This window comes from Cyclopterus lumpus, chromosome 8 (assembly GCF_009769545.1).
Source record: "Cyclopterus lumpus isolate fCycLum1 chromosome 8, fCycLum1.pri, whole genome shotgun sequence".
NCBI lineage: Eukaryota > Metazoa > Chordata > Actinopteri > Perciformes > Cyclopteridae > Cyclopterus > Cyclopterus lumpus.
In genome coordinates, this window is record NC_046973.1 from 18848673 (window position 1) to 18866884 (window position 18212).

Sequence of the window (18212 nt, forward strand, 5' to 3'; positions counted from 1 at the left end):
TCCAGGGTTTAGAGGTCAAGAGGTCAGCACTGGGTACTGGAATGTTTACGTTCGCTGCTCCCGCTAACACCAATATCTGTGGTTGCTGCGTCTCGAATGCAGGAATCCCTCAGCCGTTACTTCGGAGGACACAAAGGGGAAACAAATGAAAAACATTTGTTGGGTTTGACCGTCTTAAAATGTGTTTTGTTACTTGGCGGACGTGGAGCGTTTAAATAAGGCAGGATAAATGACTCTGGCAATACGTGTTGATATGTAATCAATAAAAATGGAGAAATGTCTTCACTGTATTACTTACGCATACACATGATGGACATCAGTGCTATTAACGTTTATGAAATACAGTCAACAAAAGACGACGTGAACCTCCTCCTCCTGAAGAAAGGTTTATTTTGAATGAAAACATGAAGATAATCTTACTGCCTGGAAGACTCTTTTTTCTTTTTTTTTTTCTTGCATGCTTAAGAATGTTACTCGGCACGTTGAGATTCTGTACATCTTCTCTTGGGGCGGGCCCCGTCTCTCCCCACCCAGGGTTACAGGGTGCCCCCTCCCAAATACTGTGCATACATTTGGTCAAAGATATGTGCATCAAAGCAGCATGGGAACAGACGTCTGGACGCCATCCAGTTTTTTTTTTTTTTTTTTTTTCATTCTCGCCTCTAACCACAAACAACAGTTGGGGCTTTTGACCAACGGTACTCGCTTTTTCAGTTTTAGCGCCAGGAAAACCACACACACACACACACACACACACACACACACACACACCTTTTTCCCTCAGTGCAGAACAACACAGCAGAGAAATGGGTGTTTGTTTATGACCCATTTAAAAAAAAAAAAAAAGGAGGAAAGCAAAATACTGCAAACATAAAAAGAAAAATGCTCTAGCTGCTTGGGGAGTGGTCTGGATTTTTGGGGAGGGGGGGGGGGGGAGCTCACACGCTAATGTGTGGGAGGGAAAGGGAGCAGAGCCAAGCAAAGGGCGGTATATGAACACTTTGTTATTCTGTTTCTTTTCTCCCCCATCCCCACTTTTTTTTTTACTTCCCCCTCTCCCTCCTTCACCCCCCCCCCCCCCCCCCCCCCCCCCCCCCCCCCCCCCCCCCCCCCCCCCCCCCCCCCCCCCCCCCCCCCCCCCCCCCCCCCCCCCCCCCCCCCCCCCCCCCCCCCCCCCCCCCCCCCCCCCCCCCCCCCCCCCCCCCCCCCCCCCCCCCCCCCCCCCCCCCCCCCCCCCCCCCCCCCCCCCCCAGTCCCCTCCAACCAGCAGGTTTGCTTAATACTTTCCAGATTTCAGCATGCCGTCGGCCTCCTGGAAGAACTGCAAGTCTGCTGATGGAATTTGGCGGAAAAAGGGTTGTGGGTCTAGGCCGGGGCCTTGTGACATAATAAACCTAAAATGCAATGAGCGCCTCCCATTGGTGGCTTGAGTAAAAAAAATATATATACATATATGATTTTCAAAGTGAGTGTGAAAGCAAAGGGAAATGACAGCCTCTGAAGCAGATGAGAAACTGCATCCAGCAGGAGAAACAGCTGCAAGGCAGACTTACATTACAATGAGTTTCTATGGGGGAGGGAGGCGACTTCAGCCTCCTGAACAAATCCACCGTCTCCGGTATCAAGTTCAAATGTGCGGGGAACATTTCGACAGTCGTGTGTTCACATCCTGCCTATTCCTGCAAATCATCCAATAATCTCTTTTGACAGTCGTTGGAGATTAGATTTTTTTTTTTTTAAACTATTTTTCTGTAGACATTGTACAAGGTGGTTGGAGCACTGACGAGTGAGAAAGAGAAAAGACCAAAACTCAAGGATCAAAATGGTTGTTTTGGGAGTTCAATATGATATCAAGATATAAAGTAGATTCATTTACAACCCCTTGAAGTCAAAGCAGTTCATTTCACAGGACACACCCATCACCAGATGTGAGCCCCACAGAACCACTAGATGGCAGTAGATAACAAGCTCTAGGGCCGTGAGATAAATAATCCAACTGAAAGCAGTGATAAAAAAGAAGAAAATAATTAAAGGCTTTTTGAAACCAATGCAAAAGTGGTGGACTGGTAAAGATTTTGTCTTAAAAAAAAAAAAAAAAAAAAGACTAACAATCTCTAAAGAGAATAATGACTTTATACAGACAGAGAAAAGTAGGATCAATAAAGTCACTGGTTTGTATTGACCACACCAATCAATATAAATGCCCTGTTTTTACCACCAAGTGTAAGAATAATGACTTGTTTCTAGCCCTTCTGGCAGATTGGATGCTGGTATAATGTGACTGTGAAAAACTGAAAGTGGAAGGAGATTAAAGATCCCCCGGAGTGGAGATGAAAGATTGAATTGGAAAAAAAAATAAAAAAAATAAAAAAGACACCAAGGAAAAATGGATCCGTGTTTACAGCATGCAGTTTTATACTACGGAGGGAGAGAATGCAGGGTGGACCTCTGTGCACTGAACTTTGACCGAGCTGTGAGAGGTTCATGTCAAAAGAAGAAGAAGGAAACAAGAGATGAAGCCAAAGTGTGGTCCGTTAAAATCAACAGTGACAGAAGAGTTGTGAGTTTTGGTCCTGGTCGTACACGCCTGGTCCTGGTCCCGGTCTCACACGCCTGGTCCTGGTCCTGGTCTCACACGCCTGGTCCTGGTCCTGGTCTCACAGCCTGGTCCTGGTTCCCCGGTCTCACACGCCTGGTCCTGGTCCTGGTCTCACACGCTGGTCCTGGTCCTGGTTCTCACACGCCTGGTCCTGGTCCCGGTCTCACACGCCTGGTCCTGGTCTCACAGCTGGTCTGGTCCCGGGTTCTAACACGACCTGGTCCTGGTCCTCGGTCTCTACACGCCTGGTCCTGGTGTCCGGTTCTCACACGCCTGGTCCTGGTCTCACACGCCTGGTCCTGTCCCGGTCTCACACGCCTGGTCCTGGTCTCACACGCCTGGTCCTGGTCCCGGTCTCACACGCCTGGTCCTGGTCTCACACGCCTGGTCCTGGTCCCGGTCTCACACGCCTGGTCCTGGTCCTGGTCTCACACGCCTGGTCCTGGTCCCGGTCTCACACGCCTGGTCCTGGTCTCACACGCCTGGTCCTGGTCCCGGTCTCACACGCCTGGTCCTGGTCTCACACGCCTGGTCCTGGTCCCGGTCTCACACGCCTGGTCCTGGTCCCGGTCTCACACGCCTGGTCCTGGTCCCGGTCTCACACGCCTGGTCCTGGTCTCACACGCCTGGTTCCCTTGGTCCCGGTCTCACACGCCTGGTCCCTGGTCCCTGGTCTCACACGCCTTGGTCCTGGTCCCGGTCCACACGCCTCCCGGTCCTGGTCCTGGTCTCACACGCCTGTCTGTCTCACACGCCTGGTCCTGGTCCCGGTCTCCACACGCCTGGTCCTGGTCCTGGTCTCACACGCCTGGTCCTGGTCCGCGGTCTCACAAGCCTGGTCATGGTCTCACACGCCATGGTCCTGGTCCCGGTCTCACACGCCTGGTCCTGGTCTCACACGCCTGGTCCTGGTCCCGGTCTCACACGCCTGGTCCTGGTCCCGGTCTCACACAGCCTGGTCCTGGTCCCGGTCTCACACGCCGGTCCTGTCCTCCCACGCATGGTCCTGGTCCCGGTCTCACACGCCTGGTCCTGGTCCCCGGTCTCACAAGCCTGGTCCTGGTCCTGGTCGTACACGGCCTGGTCCTGGTCCCGGTCTCACACGCCCTGGTCCTTGGTCCCCGGTCTCACACGCCTGGTCCTGGTCCTGGTCGTACACGCCTGGTCCTGGTCCGGTCTCACACGGCCTGGTCATGGTCCCGGTCTCACAGCCTGGTCCTGGTCCCGGTCTCCACACGCCTGGGTCCTGGTCCCGGTCTCACACGCCTGGTCCTGGTCCCGGTCTCACACGCCTGGTCCTGGTCCTGGTCTCACACGCCTGCCAGACGCATCTGTCTCCAATCAGCGGGGCCAGAAGGATTACCTGTCAGCGCTGTTTATGCATGCGGCTCTCCATCGTGATGCACTTCCCTTCCTCCGTCCAGGGCTGGACTTTGGATTTCAGGGACTAATCTTTCAACAAAAGAAGGGGGGGGGGGGGGGCTTAGTTTTTTCACATACAAAAACAAGAACAAAAGCATCATAATATGTGTTTATATAAAAGTACAGCGCCTGAAATACAAAAAAAAGACACCCTTTTCAAATAAAAGTGACTTTTACTTAGGGTAGTAATATGAGATGGTACATTTCAGGCACAAATAAATGTTGCACAAAAACCATAAAAAAGGTGGTGCGGTAAAGTGAGGAGTAAAAATCCATTTGATTTTAATATCTCTCTGACTGCGCACACAGACGCTTGTGTATTTTGTTTTTTTAACCCTTTGAGGTCCAAGACATTCAATGGCCGTTTCTCAACACCAAGTACGCCGAGTACAGACTTGAGTACTTTTGGAGTCCAGACTCAAGAGGACGGGAGGACGCAGGGAGGGGGGGAGGGTCTGACTTGATGACGTCACCCACTCAGCTGTTCTTGCTCATGACTTTACTCCAATTATTCACTGTAAAGTATTTTTTTACAGTCAAACTAATGTGACAACTCTGCTTTTTTCGTTTTCCTTTAAAATATAATTATTTTATTTTGAATTGTGCGTCTGGGTTTATATATATTATATATATATATATATATATATATATATATACACATATATACATATAATATGTCATAAAAGTCATAAAATATATAGTATATCATAAAATGACAGAATAGGTCATATGATATATGAAGTTGTATTAAAAAGTCTTACTTTAGAATGTTAAAATAAATAGTTGATGTAAAATGTTATGCTATTAAGATGTGATGTATACTTCCATAAAAATGTAAAAATAATGTGATAGTATAGTCTACCCTAAAAATACATTATACTGTATGCCTTGACATAATAGTATAGTATGTCTTGAAATGCTTCACTATAACCTTTTTATTAATTTTTTTTAATGCATTTCTTCCACATACCACGCTCTGGCTTATTAGTCATTTTTTTCTACGCGCTATGCTTTGACCTTCTATACTAGTATTTTTTTATGACATGTCGCAGTGCAGCTCTTAAACTGCGACAGAAATGGGAGATTCGGACGTGTTTAAAAGTACAAAAAAATAAAAGTACGGACATTAAAAAGAAAAATCGAAACCCTAAAGACAGTAATCAGTCATCTAAGAAGAGACACATTTATTGACTCCACGACTTTCTTAGAAATATTAAAGATTCCTTTTTTCCGTAAAACTATGATCCATCGCTGTTTTCGACATACTGTACTATACATTATTTATGATTTTCTTTACATACATTTTGACTATACTATGACTTTTACCAAACAAGTTATACTCATTTCTACATATATGAAAAAGAAAAAAAAAATCTTTTCTCTCACATCTTCTGTAGTTTGTACATTTCTAATGCTGCTGCCTGTTTGAAGGGATGTTTTCTTACATATTGACTCTTCTCACGCACACGCCATCACAGCATTCTCAGGTTGTATAGCTAGAACGTAAGAGACGCATCCAACAAGGCCTCAATTGCTTCCTTCCTTCCTCTTCTGGGAGAGCCGAAGAAGTGACAGGAAGCAGAGATGGCCGTCTAGGAATTCCTTTTGTTAATGGAGCTGATCGAGTAGCACTTGGATTGCGTTCTCCGAGCTGTAATAATCAAAATGTGAAGCGGTAAAGATGGTCAGGATTTATTTTTATTGAAAAATATATAGGTTATTTGGGATAATACAGAAAAAAAAGGAAATGTAAAGAAGTAAGACAACATTATACAGAAAGGGCAACAATGATAACTTCCCAGTCGCACACATTGTTAACCCTCGAAATGACCTGAATACATTATGTAGTGTTTGGAAATATAAATATCCAGTTATGCAAAAACATTACTTTTTTTTTTTTTTTTGATATACCTAACTCAGCCTTAAACCTAACTCAAAGTGATACCAATACATAGAAGGAAATGCCAAACAGATTTCACAGGGTCTCCCAAAAAGTGAGCTTCACAAGTTTTTTTTTTTTTTGGGGGGGCTAGAAAATGATGATTTGGCACATCTGTCAGTTTCAGTTAAGGCAGTAAAAATCAATCGGCGCAACTGAGCCTCGATACGTCTTTTAATGAAGCGAGAGATCGTCGAGCTGCAACTTTAACATGTTTTAAAGCTCTTGCTGGCCCCCGTCTTTCCTTTTTCAATCTACTCTAGAAACAGACTTAACATAACGTAGCAAAGACTCGGTTTAAAGATAAAACTGAACAATAAACAGGTATTAAACGGCAAATGCTAGTAGTGCCTGGCTTAATTGTGCCTGCTGATTTTCCACAATAAATACCCTAAAGCCCTTCTCACAAAAGTAGTGGAAACTTCTTTACACATAAAGGCAGCGCCGGGACTAATGACGAGCGGGACGTCTTTCACGCTGTTCAGTTTGCACCACTGCAGCTGCTCAGGAGGCACAAAAACAAGGAAGGAAGTGGTTGTCAAACTCCTTTTTTTTTTTGCAGTTTCACCTTGAAATGACAGCTGAGTTAGTATGTGGAAGATAGCCACTCCGTGTCAGTCATCAGAAATCTGTAAGATCAGCATTATTATGATTTTGAGAGACAATAAATACAGTGTACAATCTCTCCCCAGTGGGTCACACACACACACACACCACTCGTCACACCTCTGGCTTCCTGTAGTAACACCATATGTTTTAGTTAATGCATCTCCATTAGCTTTACAGCCCTGGGGTCTTTAATTTACACTGAGGCTAAGCCTGTGTGACGCTCACGGTGAATAGAAAACAGGAGAATTTTGGTTTTGGGCTTCGTGGTCCAGCTTTACAGCGAGGAAAGGCAGCCTGAGTTACATAAGGGACACAACCAACAGATCTATGGCACTGTACTATATTATTTTCAGATGAAAGGGGCTCAAGGCAGGGCTTCACACTCCAGTGACAAACACAGCCCCCTTTCTTGTTACAAAGATACCCACCAGTAATCCTGTGGTGATAGAGGCCTTCTGTTCGGCCTCATGATGTCCCACGGCCAGCAGAACAGAAGGGAGGCGAACCAAATTTAAGAAGCCATGTGGACAGAGAGACAAAGCGTGAACTGAGCTTTAGTTATGAAAGTGTCTTTCCCAAAAGTTTCTTTCTAACGAGTGGCTGCTCTTTCCGTGTCAGTTCCCTCAGTGTTCGAAAAGGGAGCGACGGATTGACAGACAGTGGAGGCTACGGCTCTCTGACAGATGGAGTTTGGCTCTTCCAAAAAGGAGCAGTCACTCTCTCCTTGCAGACCTACAAAAGGAAGCGCCCTCCGTCTCCTTCACAGTCCCATCCCCACAGTACCCGACAACTGTGTCTCATTTCTGTTCAATTGCAAATCCACGCCGCCAAAGGACTTGCTTGTTTCACATAAAACCCTTCCAGAGCTCTGTCCTATTTTTTTTTTTTTTTTCTTTTTTTTCTTTCTTTAGAAGACTTCAGGAGATCTCATACGCGGATCTCATCGTCTTCATCTTCCAAGAAAGAGGAGAAGTTGCTCTCCTCCTCGGGCGGGGCACTGAAGGTGGCGCTGTCTGTATCTCCTGCATAGGTCTGGCTGTTGGGCTTCTCGTCCAGGGCAGCAGAGCCAGAGCTGGACATGGAGCAGCTGTCTAGGTGCTGCAAATGTTTGGGCCGAGTCTCGGGAGTGTATTCTGGGGTGTAGGGACTTCCATTCTCAGGCCCCAGATCCACAGAGCTGGCTGCATGCATAGAGGCCCGCGCTGCAGTTCTGCAGAGCCTCCCTCCGTCTCCTCCTCCGCCGCCTCCTCCTCGTCTTTTTCTCTCTCCACACTATCCTCTTCCTCGCCGTGGGTGCTGAGAGGCGGGGAGGCGTGGCCCTCGCTGCTCTTTGCCCTCCTCGTAGCCGAGATCGTCATCCTCCTTTTCCATCACGCCCAGGATCCTCCCCCAGCATGGAGGGTCCCAGGTCGACATGGAAAGACATTACCCGACTCGGCGTGCTTTCATTCCACCGCCGTAGTGGTGGGAGCTCTCCGGGAGCTCGGTGATGCTCGCCAAAGCTGCGCTCTTTCCAGCTCCAGGTAATGAGCAGCTGCAGTTGCGCCTCTCCCGTCCACCTCCCCGTGCTGCTTTATAGGACTCGAGGACAAACTCTTTGCCACATTACCGTGCCCTCTGTCCTCATCGTTGAGGAAGGGGAGCGACATGGCGTTCTTCACATAGGTGGGCGACCCAGCCGGGGTTGTCTCTCCTGCTGGTCTACTCGGGTCACTGACTGGGAGCGTTTGCTGCTCTGAAGGTGCGAGACAGGAGGCCGGGCCGAGGAGAGCGGGGGGAGAAATTGGAATCGGGGGGCGTTTCCCCTGAGCGCGTGCGAAGAAAGGAGGTGTCACCGAACGCGTCACCACTGCGGCCTACGTGCATGGTGTGGCGAAAGTCGCCAGTGGACGCTGATCATCTCCCTGGTCAGGTCCAGGGCTGTGAGCGGCGTTTGGTCTGCGAGGAGGCCAGACACGAGCTGCTTTAGGATCGGCATGGTGGCGCTTTTTTGTTTTGCAAAAAAAAAAAAAAAAAAAGAACTTCAAAATTCTTGAATATAATCCTTCTTAAAAGGCCGTGGAATGATTTGGAGGCGCCTCAAATCGCAAGTCAGGCCCGAGAAACCTGAAGAAGAACTGAAAACGGAACACACAATGAGTTACACAGAATTTTAATTAAAATGTAATTTAATTATTTTTGATAAATGAATCCCTCAAATTAAAAAAAAAAAAAAAAGAGTAATATACATTACAACAATATTCACTCATCAAGCAATAAAAACACTTGAAAAAAAAGATTCTAATGATCCACTAATTACAAAAGTTGACGCTACTTATTATGCAGCTTCATAATGATAAGAAGCACTCAGTGAGATGACCTCTGACATGGACTGGGGGGAAAAAAAAACACAGGATTCTTCTGCTTTATAAGTGAGAGCAAAACACCAATCACAGACCGACACGAATCGGAGAAGAGATAGTTTGAGGGTTTTCTTGGATTTTCTGACACTAAACTCAACGTTTTGAACTGTGACCAAAAGCTCTCACCTCAGACTTCTTTGACAAACGTACGTGAACATATGAGAACGAAACAAGTCCCTAGCCATCTTCTCCTCCTCCTCCTCCTCCTCCTCCTCCTCCTCCTCCTCCTCCTCCTCCTCCTCCTCCTCCTCCTTCTCTTCTTCGACAACGAGGGTGCAAGCCGAGGTTTGTGACTGACAGTTGAGAGACGATGTGTTTCTGCATTATTGAAAACACGCAGCCCCAAAGCGGCGGAAAGAAAACCTCACCGCACGCTGACAGCTCGTCACTGGTGCTTCCGCAGGTGCTGCACTGCAGGACGGAAGCAGTGCGTCTCATTAGCGAAATACATGCCAGCATATAAAAAAATAAATAAAAGTACACATAAAAAAAAAAAAGGGAGCACCGTCATGGTGGTCTGCAAAAATTAAATGCATGCCAGTTTCTGCAGCCACAGACATCAGAAGCACATGCGCCTCTGACTTGTGGGTGGAAAGTCTCTATGGTTACATATAAGCAGGCCCGCAGGAAGCGCTAAGCTTGCCGTCTGCATTGTGCAACCTCTCTTGGCTTGCACTCAGTGCCTCTTGTTTTGTTTGCCCAGGGCCAACACAGAAAAGATCAGTAAGTCAGCAAAATAAATTTAAGTTCCGAGTTGCTTTTGGTAAAAGTGCCCTAGGGAGATTTAGGCCGCCTCATGCTTTTCTTTTTCTTTTTGTTGTTGTTGTTGCACGTTGACCTCGTTCTTCCGTCCCACCCCACCCCCCGAGCCAAGCCTCGTCTCTTCTTCCTGTAAATGCCTCACCTGCTTTGGTTTCCATAGAAACGCCCTCCTGCAAAGCAAGCAAAAGCGTTTCCCGTCGACGGCTTCAGGTTCAAAACAAGCGCCGAACACATGGCCTCCTTGTGGGTCAACCAGGAAGTGATACAATGCACCCTTTAATGTTACGGCCGGCTATGCTTTCAATCATTCACTCCATCCGTGCGGTGTTTGTTTTGTTTGTTTTTAAATGGTAAAAATTCGGGATGTATAAAAATATATACGAAGTTCTGGTGCTGTAGGCAAGGAAACAGCGGGTATCTATAGCGAGAGAAACGAGGGCCGCAGCATTTTTGACTGAGGCTTGAAATGTGAAAACTTTCCATGAACTCCAAACGCTTTCGTGCCAAAAACACACAAACAAGGACACTCTTTTTTTTTTTCTGTCTTCTTTTTTTCTCTCGCAGAAACATGTTATTATTAAAGCTGCATGTTCTGATTTGTTTTTTTTGGGGAAATAATGAGGGAAATAATTCACACCAAGCCAAGTCATTTTTTTGTTTATGACTAGTTGCTTCTGGGTGGCATAATCATGCAAAGAAAAACAACCAGCGGATGAAGGGGAGACAGTAGAAAGCCCGCTCCCACTCCTACGTCCCCCCCCCCCCTACACACCCACACACACACACACACAACACCCCCGGGCCAGGATAAAGCTGAAAGCTCGACAGTGCCCATTGCAGGAACACTGGGTACAGAAATGGTGTTAGAGAAAACCACCAGGCGGATTGTTTATCAGCGGAATCTAAACCCGATCCAGCTCAGGCCTTTAACACTTAAAAATCTAACCTGATCACCAGCCCTGCTATATTTATAGCTCTGTGTATGTTTGAGTAAGTGTGCACGTGAATAAAAAATGAAAAAAAAGGGCCTGAGAAGGCAGCAGTTAGCGTGGGAACGACAGGGTCGCAGCGGGAGGATTGACTTTAGAAACAGACTTTCACAACACTCAAGGTCTGCAGCACAGAAACCAACTGGGAACGCAGAATGGGGGACGGAAACGGACACGACGAGCCAACGGGCTCTTTTCATTTGGACAGCGAAATCGGAAACCGCTTTAAGCGCACGCACACACACACACACACACACGCACACGCACACGCACACTGACCTTCAGCACGTTGAATGACATATGGTTTTGACGATGGAACAGACCGGTCTTGATGTGAATGTGGTATTTCTCAACTGCTGAGTAAAACACAGCAACACACACACACACACACACACACACACACACACACACACACACACACACAGCAATACACACACACACACACACACAAATTGGTATTCCAACCCATTTCACCCAAATGGATTTATGTCATGCGAAATGTAATCTTAGCTCTGTTTATAGATCACATAACTCAATTGTCAATATAAATACCTAGCCTGGGTCTGAGGAGGGTTCAGAAGCTGCTTAAATATCATACGGTTATAGACACTACTTTGCGGGACGAGAATACACACACCCACCTCTGTGAGGGAAAAGCAGAACAAACTTTATTTTACTAAAAAGGGGGTGATAAAAGAGAGGACTAAAACTGTAACCGGAGTGTATTCACCCAGGAGACATGTGCATCCTAACGGGAATGAGATGCTACATCACAGGAAGTGAAGGGCTTGAGCTATGACTCAGAAAGCAGCCATAGCATCAACATGCGTCAATTTAGGTTTTAAAACTCAGCAAACACAAGAAAAAGAGAAGAGAAATCAGAATTCATAAGCGCGACACAAGACCTGGCCCGAATAATTAGTCAAATGGGAGTTTTCACTCGTCACTTCTCCCTCACAGACACACACTCGAGGTGGCTGATGGACCATTTCCCTAATTGAGTATCGCTGAATCTCACGTGTGCTTCAATCAGTCCAGTGTGTACTTTGCTGTCTGGGAGAGGGTGGCTGATGGAGGCTCTCTGTCTGGCTCATTTGAAGTCACTGACCTGGACGGACAACCACGTGACCTCGGGGTGAAATGGCATTTGGGGGCTGGGAGGCCACATGCACCCAAATGTCCTACTGGCATCTAAAAAAAAAAAAAAAAAACGCTCTGCCTGTAAAATCCCTCAAAAAAACATTTGCAAACGCCCCATTTGTTGGTGAAAACTCTCATTCATGGCCATACGTTTAAAAAAAAAAGAAGGGCAACAGTAATAGGGCTAGCACACACACACACACACACACACACACACACGTTCCAATAATTAAGCAGACAAATGGCCTCTCGAAGATAGGTATCTGCCATGCAACTTGGTTAGTGCGGCTGAACGTCTCATTTAGGAAGGAGCAGCCCAAGGACAAACAGTGGAAATCACATTATCTCTCAATCACACAGACGGGGAGACAGACAACAAGATACAAGCCGACGCTGCCCTCTGAGCAATGAGAGGAAACGCACGGCTCAAATAAAAAAAAATAAAAAAAGGACAAATAAAGCCATCCCAATTGCATAAGAGCCAGATTTAGCAGTAAACGGTCCATTTTATTGCACTCAAGTCTCGTGGTGTTTCCGATTCAGATAGAGTTGTTGACCTACGGGGCATCTCGAGTGGGCCCGCCCCTTCTCCATGCCACTCACTCACTCACCACTCTGCACTTACACAATAGCACAAGAAAGAAAGCCGCGGGCTCATTTGGATCACATTGGAAATCCCTTTGTGGTCTCCAGAGCAAAGCAAATCCAAAAGATGCTCCTGTGAAGTGTTGAAAATAAAAGATGGAGGACGCTGGGCCTCGATAACGACCGCGTCCACACTCACGTTGGGATTCTTTCATACTGAAGCTGAAACAACTGTTGAAAAAGTATTTTACAAAAAATCAGAAAACATCCTTTAATCATATTTCGGCCTTCCTGATTTAAATGCATTTCTATGTCGGGCTGCAACTTAGTTATATTAATATTGATCATCTGTCATTGATTTTCTTAAGTAATTGAGTTTCGGCAAAACAGCCAACCCATTTTCCCCCAAACCTAAAAAGACAAGGGAGACCCTTAAATATTCAATTAAAAAACTTTCGTTTGGCTTTTTCGTTTGATAAACAAGGTTTAATCTATAATCCCCCCAAAAAATTGTCAACAGTTGTTTCAGCTTCAGTGCTATTTCCTCCCCCCCCTTTCACCTCGATGCCAATACAGTTCCTCCAAAAAACAAAAATAATGCCTCCGAGGACAGGAAGAGATTTAAAAAGCCTGCCTGTGTGTTTTTTCTTAGGCACAGACAGCAAAAAAAATAAAAATCGCATATCAGTGTTTTTGCCGTCTCCACTCATACCTGGCAAGCTGGTGTGAGGCGGTCTGTTATGCTAATGTCACACCTCTCCCAGCAGGACATTCTGCTCGGTGAGGATCAAAGCACAACTGATTTTTAGAGCTTCCCAGCTCAAAAGTGCCTGCTGAGTTTTTGAATTGGCATTCATATCAATGAGTACTAAATCTGTAGCTATCCTTTGATCAGCGAGGTGGAGTATTTGAGGTAAGGAGATTGGGCCGGAAGAAGAAACTCAAACAAACTCTGCAGTAAACATTCAGTTTACTGGTACACGATTATACAGGTAAACAGACTGTTAATCTATACAAACAGTGCAGAGCTGCAGCGGCATTATCAATAGGCCAACTATTTAAAAAAAGGGTCTATAATATACCTGTTCCGCATCAAATATGGAGCGTATATGTGGATTCTATGAATATGCGATGGGTCTGATTTCTCATTACGAGCATGTCGTGCAGGAGCACTGGATGTTCCCCCCCCCCGGTGTGTCAAAGTCAACGTTGCAGACCTGAAAGAGTTAATTACGAAACAGTGAAAACGTTAACAGCGGTTACTTAGTTTAAATTATAATGTTTTACATCCGTTACTCATTCAGTCTCTCTTCTGAACCAGAGCTGGGGATAGTTGGAACGTGGGAAAGACCAACAAAGACAGTTTTCAGCTTTATTTAGTTTCTGTCAGATTGAAGTATATATATATATATATATATATATATATATATATATATATAATAAAGGTCCCATTCCCTGTTGATTTTAAACATAATCACATAGCATCACACCGGAAAAGAGGCACAAATTACGTGAGTGTCTGGTTTCCATCACTGCCAAGCTGGAGCCGATAAATACCTGCGACTACTGCAGAGTAATTTAGCCCAGGAATGAATGCCAATTGTAACCATTCCCACTGAAGGCAAGAGCCAGATGTGCGTGGATGTTTGGAGCTTTTTGTCTAGAGCAAAAACAGTTTTAGTGACACACGCAGGTCAGATGAGCGAGACGGGAGGAGGAGGAGGAGGAAGAGGGAAGTGATGCACAGACGATGACCAGGACAGAGCAGAGACAATGTCAAATGAACCCCCGACAACCAATTACATGGTTGCTGGCAGAGACTAGGCCTGCAGCGAATCACCTCGACGTGTAGCAGTTGACCTCTGATACGCGAGAGGAGATGACTCGTCTCTTTTTACCTTTACAGCCTCCAGACAAGACGCCCCACTTCCTTCTCCCCGTCCTCCGCTTTGGTGACGCCGACAGTTTTTATTACAGAACGCAAACAGCGGATGGCAGACCAGAATGTCGTGCTCCAACGCTTTCCAGGATGAACAGCGTTCTGTGGGCTAAACAAGACCGCTACAAAAATCACTTCCACAGATCTACAATGCCTTTTTATACACAAACAATATCGTCTGTTCCAGCTCCGTGCCAGTGTCTCTGAATGGAAGTCACAAACACGCCACTGAACTGGCAGCCGGCATTTCGTCAACATCAACGTCATCTGTGTACTGGGCATGGCATCTAATACAAATGGACCGACATTGGCACCACTCCGGCATTTTGAGCATCTCCCCCATAATGAGAGAGTGAGCCGAAAAAGAGGTTGACATTGGCGTTATCGTTATCAACGGAGCGCGTCAGAAATGTCCACTTAACTTAACTTTGAATATATTTGGTAATGATACATGCCTTTTTTTTTTTTTTACCCATTCTCGTCCAGCTGGACCTGCAAGGTCAACGACCAGCTCCAGGTCATTAGTACCGGCTCCCGCCTCCACAAAAGATGTCTGTGCGCTCTTTAAACTGCGCATGAATCTTGCAAATTACCACCGAGCTAAGTGACCGACACGAGTAACCTCAGCGCAGCGATTAGCCCGCTGCAGATCAAACGGGCGCAGCTTCTCATGATGGAAGGGTTTCCACGGAGTCTTGTTCGCATGTTATGGGGGTACGTCCACAGGAAGGGAGACAAATGAGGCAGTAAAACCTCCCATCTCTCCGGAAATCTACTCAGTCTGCCCTTCCTGAAAACACGTAATATAAACAAGGCCTCCATGTCTTCCATCATACTGTGTTACCGATGGGCTAACCAAACAAACGCAGCTCATATCTCCATCGACTGATAGTTTTAATAACCCCACAGAGTCGTGGGGCCCCTGCTGGGACCGTGTGTTCAACAACAACAACATGCATCGGTACATGGAGCGCCGCAGGTTCAACGACATTCATTTTAGAGGCTGGACACAACCAGATCTCCTCCACAGCAGACAGCCGAGTCACAGCTGATGACAGCTCTAGCCTCGGGCCCAGGTGTCGCAATAGTCAGCCGGGGCAGACCGGCACAGACTGGCCAGGTACCACAGAGGAGTGAGGTTGCATTTTCAAAACACTCGAGTGGAAACCTGCGCTGTAGTCAATTGAAAGAGTGTATGCAGGGATATTATGGGATTCAGAGAACATTGCTCTAAAGTGGGAAAGTGCTATAATTACAAGGGGTCAGAACAGCAAGAAATTGCACAATCCGAGGGAAGCCAAAGAAGTAGCTATTTAACAGTCAAAGATTGTATTCTTTAAAAAAATACAAAACACTAGTCGACTTGTGCATGACAACAGTCTCGAATGAATATAATAAGTATAACGTGCACGGGTTCTCTCTCAAAAGCTAACAACCCATTTTTATTTAATTTTTTACAATTCAAGTACCCAATAAGGGTTCAGGCAGGGAGAAAAAATCTTCTTGTAGCCATCAAAACATGTGTGCAGTGGCATGGTCTACTGCCGATATCAACAACACTCAATAGCACAACAAGGAAACAGAAAAAAAACAAACAAAAACATTTCCTCCTGCTCGTAGTACCAAGCCCAGCCTCCCAGTGCAAAGCATCAGACCAGAAAACAATGCCACCAAACAAAAGACACAGGAACAAACACAGCATTCACACACTGAAACACGAGACGCTCTTAGAATTTGATGTTGGGTCAACAAGGTTATATATATAAAAAAAAAATATTTAAAAAAAAGAAGGTAGGTGGCAGCGTACTAAAGAACTGTTGCTTTACGTTAAAAGTCTAACTAGCAAACAATAAACTGTGTACCGAGAGAATGAACACTTTCTAATACTTGTTAATTCCCCACTGAACTGGGATTTGTAACATCGTCAGGCCTGTGGTAGTAAGAAAAGTGACAACAGCCCAACATGTTACTTATCCTACACATCCTTCAAAAAGTACTTTCATATCCTCGATAATAATGCAGCAGTTGTACTGTCAGCATCCAAAGAGGCCTCCCAGGGAAAGAAATAACAGTTTATATTGGTATTTCCTGGAATGTGAAGGGGCTGAGCAGGACACACACACACACACACACACACAAATGAGCACACAAACTGTAGACATGTTCAAACATGGTTGCAGGACCATGCCCTCACTGGTCACAAATAACGCTCTAAAAGTTGCACTTCAGTGCCACCGCAGAAGGATCTTGAGGTGCTGCAAACTAAATTCTGAGCAGGTTGTTGTTTCCTGGGCCGTGCGCCAGCGAACGCCGTCTACACTTTGTCGAATAACAGAGCGGTTGGCACAGTGTCCAACACCACACGGAGGAAGGATAACTTTCACCTTCAGGCACTAAACACATGTACCCTGCAGGCGATTAGATGCTTTGAAATTTCTGAAACACAGAGGAAAGTAGGGGGAGCAGAACCCGTCTAGTCTGGTTGAGAGTGTCACCAAGTCTTGAAAAGCATTTCAGAGGCCTGTGACACATACATCGTGGCGATGAGGCTCGCTCGTAACCTAAATCCATCACGGCGGAAAACAATTTGACGTCTCAGAAGGCCCCCCTTCTGCATGTTGTGCACGAGACAGGTCAAATGTCACATTTAAAAACAAAAGAAAGCCACCCAATTTGCCTCACGAGCAGAGGCATCTGATAACATTATCTCCTCAAACAATTGCAGAGGAGTTCTTATCAGTGTGGCGATGATGTAGTGATGGCCTTAGAGATCCGAGTGTAATGAGCTCATCAGATGCCATCGAGACACCCCTTCCAAGGCCTCTGAACAGCTCTGCCAAGTAGGCCAACAAGGCTCGAGGATACGCGGTCACGAACTGGAACAAACCGGACAGGCGTGTGCACTGTACGGCAGAAAGTTTGCAATGCGTGATCTTTTGTTTCCTAGTCAAATCAGGTCTTGTAAAACGAGCCAAAATCCAGTCAGCGCGTCCCAATTGCACTCACTCTGGACTAAGTGTACACAGGTGATTCAAAATGCAATAGTATTGAGGAAAAAAAAAAAACATATGCACATTCACGTAATACTGCAAAAAGCAACACGCCAATCAAAACACCATTATTGACCTAATTTTTTTGGGGGGGGAATTACTTTGAAGCTGAAAGCATTTTCCTCAAACATTGAGGCCTGGAAAATGTTCTCCTTTTTAGGTGAAAAAGGTGTGCAAAAATGAGAGTAGCTGCAGACGAAATCAGCTCAGTTCTCGCGACAGCAGCGACTAAACCACGTCCTCCAATAAGTGTCCATTTGACGGCCCTCTTGCATCGACCGGTGCGGTCATCCACGCGCACTGGGAGCAGGCTGTGACTCTGGGTGGGTTCAATGGCTGGAGAACAATAAGTAGCTTGCCGTGTGCACCGGTGCGCTCTGCTGAACCGCAGAATAAAGCAGCAGCTGTTCAATACATATTTGAGCTGCATAAACAAAAACACGCGGGGTGCATTTTATACGGGGGGGGGGGGGGGGCGAGTTTTTAAGTACAAGTACAAACACTGCAGCGCGAGCGCTTACCGAGCATCCCCCATTCATAAAGCCGGGAGCCGGGAGCCGGGAGCCTCCCCCCCCCCAGCAGGTTGACAACGAGGGCGCGTTCATCAAAGCGACGGAGACGTGAAGCGGTGAGATCAAACAGGAAATCCGAACGAGTGGGACAGACTGAGCTCTCTCTCTCTCTTTCTCTCTCTCTCTCTCTCTCTCTTATTTTATGGATATAAATGTTACCTGTGCTGTCACCGCATCCACAGAGGAGGTGCCGCCGCTCGTGAG

At 46.3% G+C, this 18212-nt stretch overlaps 1 protein-coding gene across 1 annotated transcript; it reads right to left on the reverse strand.

The window, feature by feature from the left end:
* Positions 1 to 3817: 3817 nt before the first annotated feature.
* On the reverse strand, positions 3818 to 8652 carry LOC117735601 (cdc42 effector protein 4-like). The gene is given in 11 exon segments (XM_034540309.1): positions 3818 to 4051; positions 5467 to 5672; positions 6529 to 7771; positions 7774 to 7900; positions 7902 to 7952; positions 7954 to 8010; positions 8013 to 8078; positions 8081 to 8259; positions 8262 to 8303; positions 8306 to 8457; positions 8459 to 8652. Coding segments are annotated over 9 exon segments (1038 nt in total). The 5' UTR covers positions 8548 to 8652; the 3' UTR covers positions 3818 to 4051; positions 5467 to 5672; positions 6529 to 7496.
* Between the last annotated feature and the right edge of the window lie 9560 nt (positions 8653 to 18212).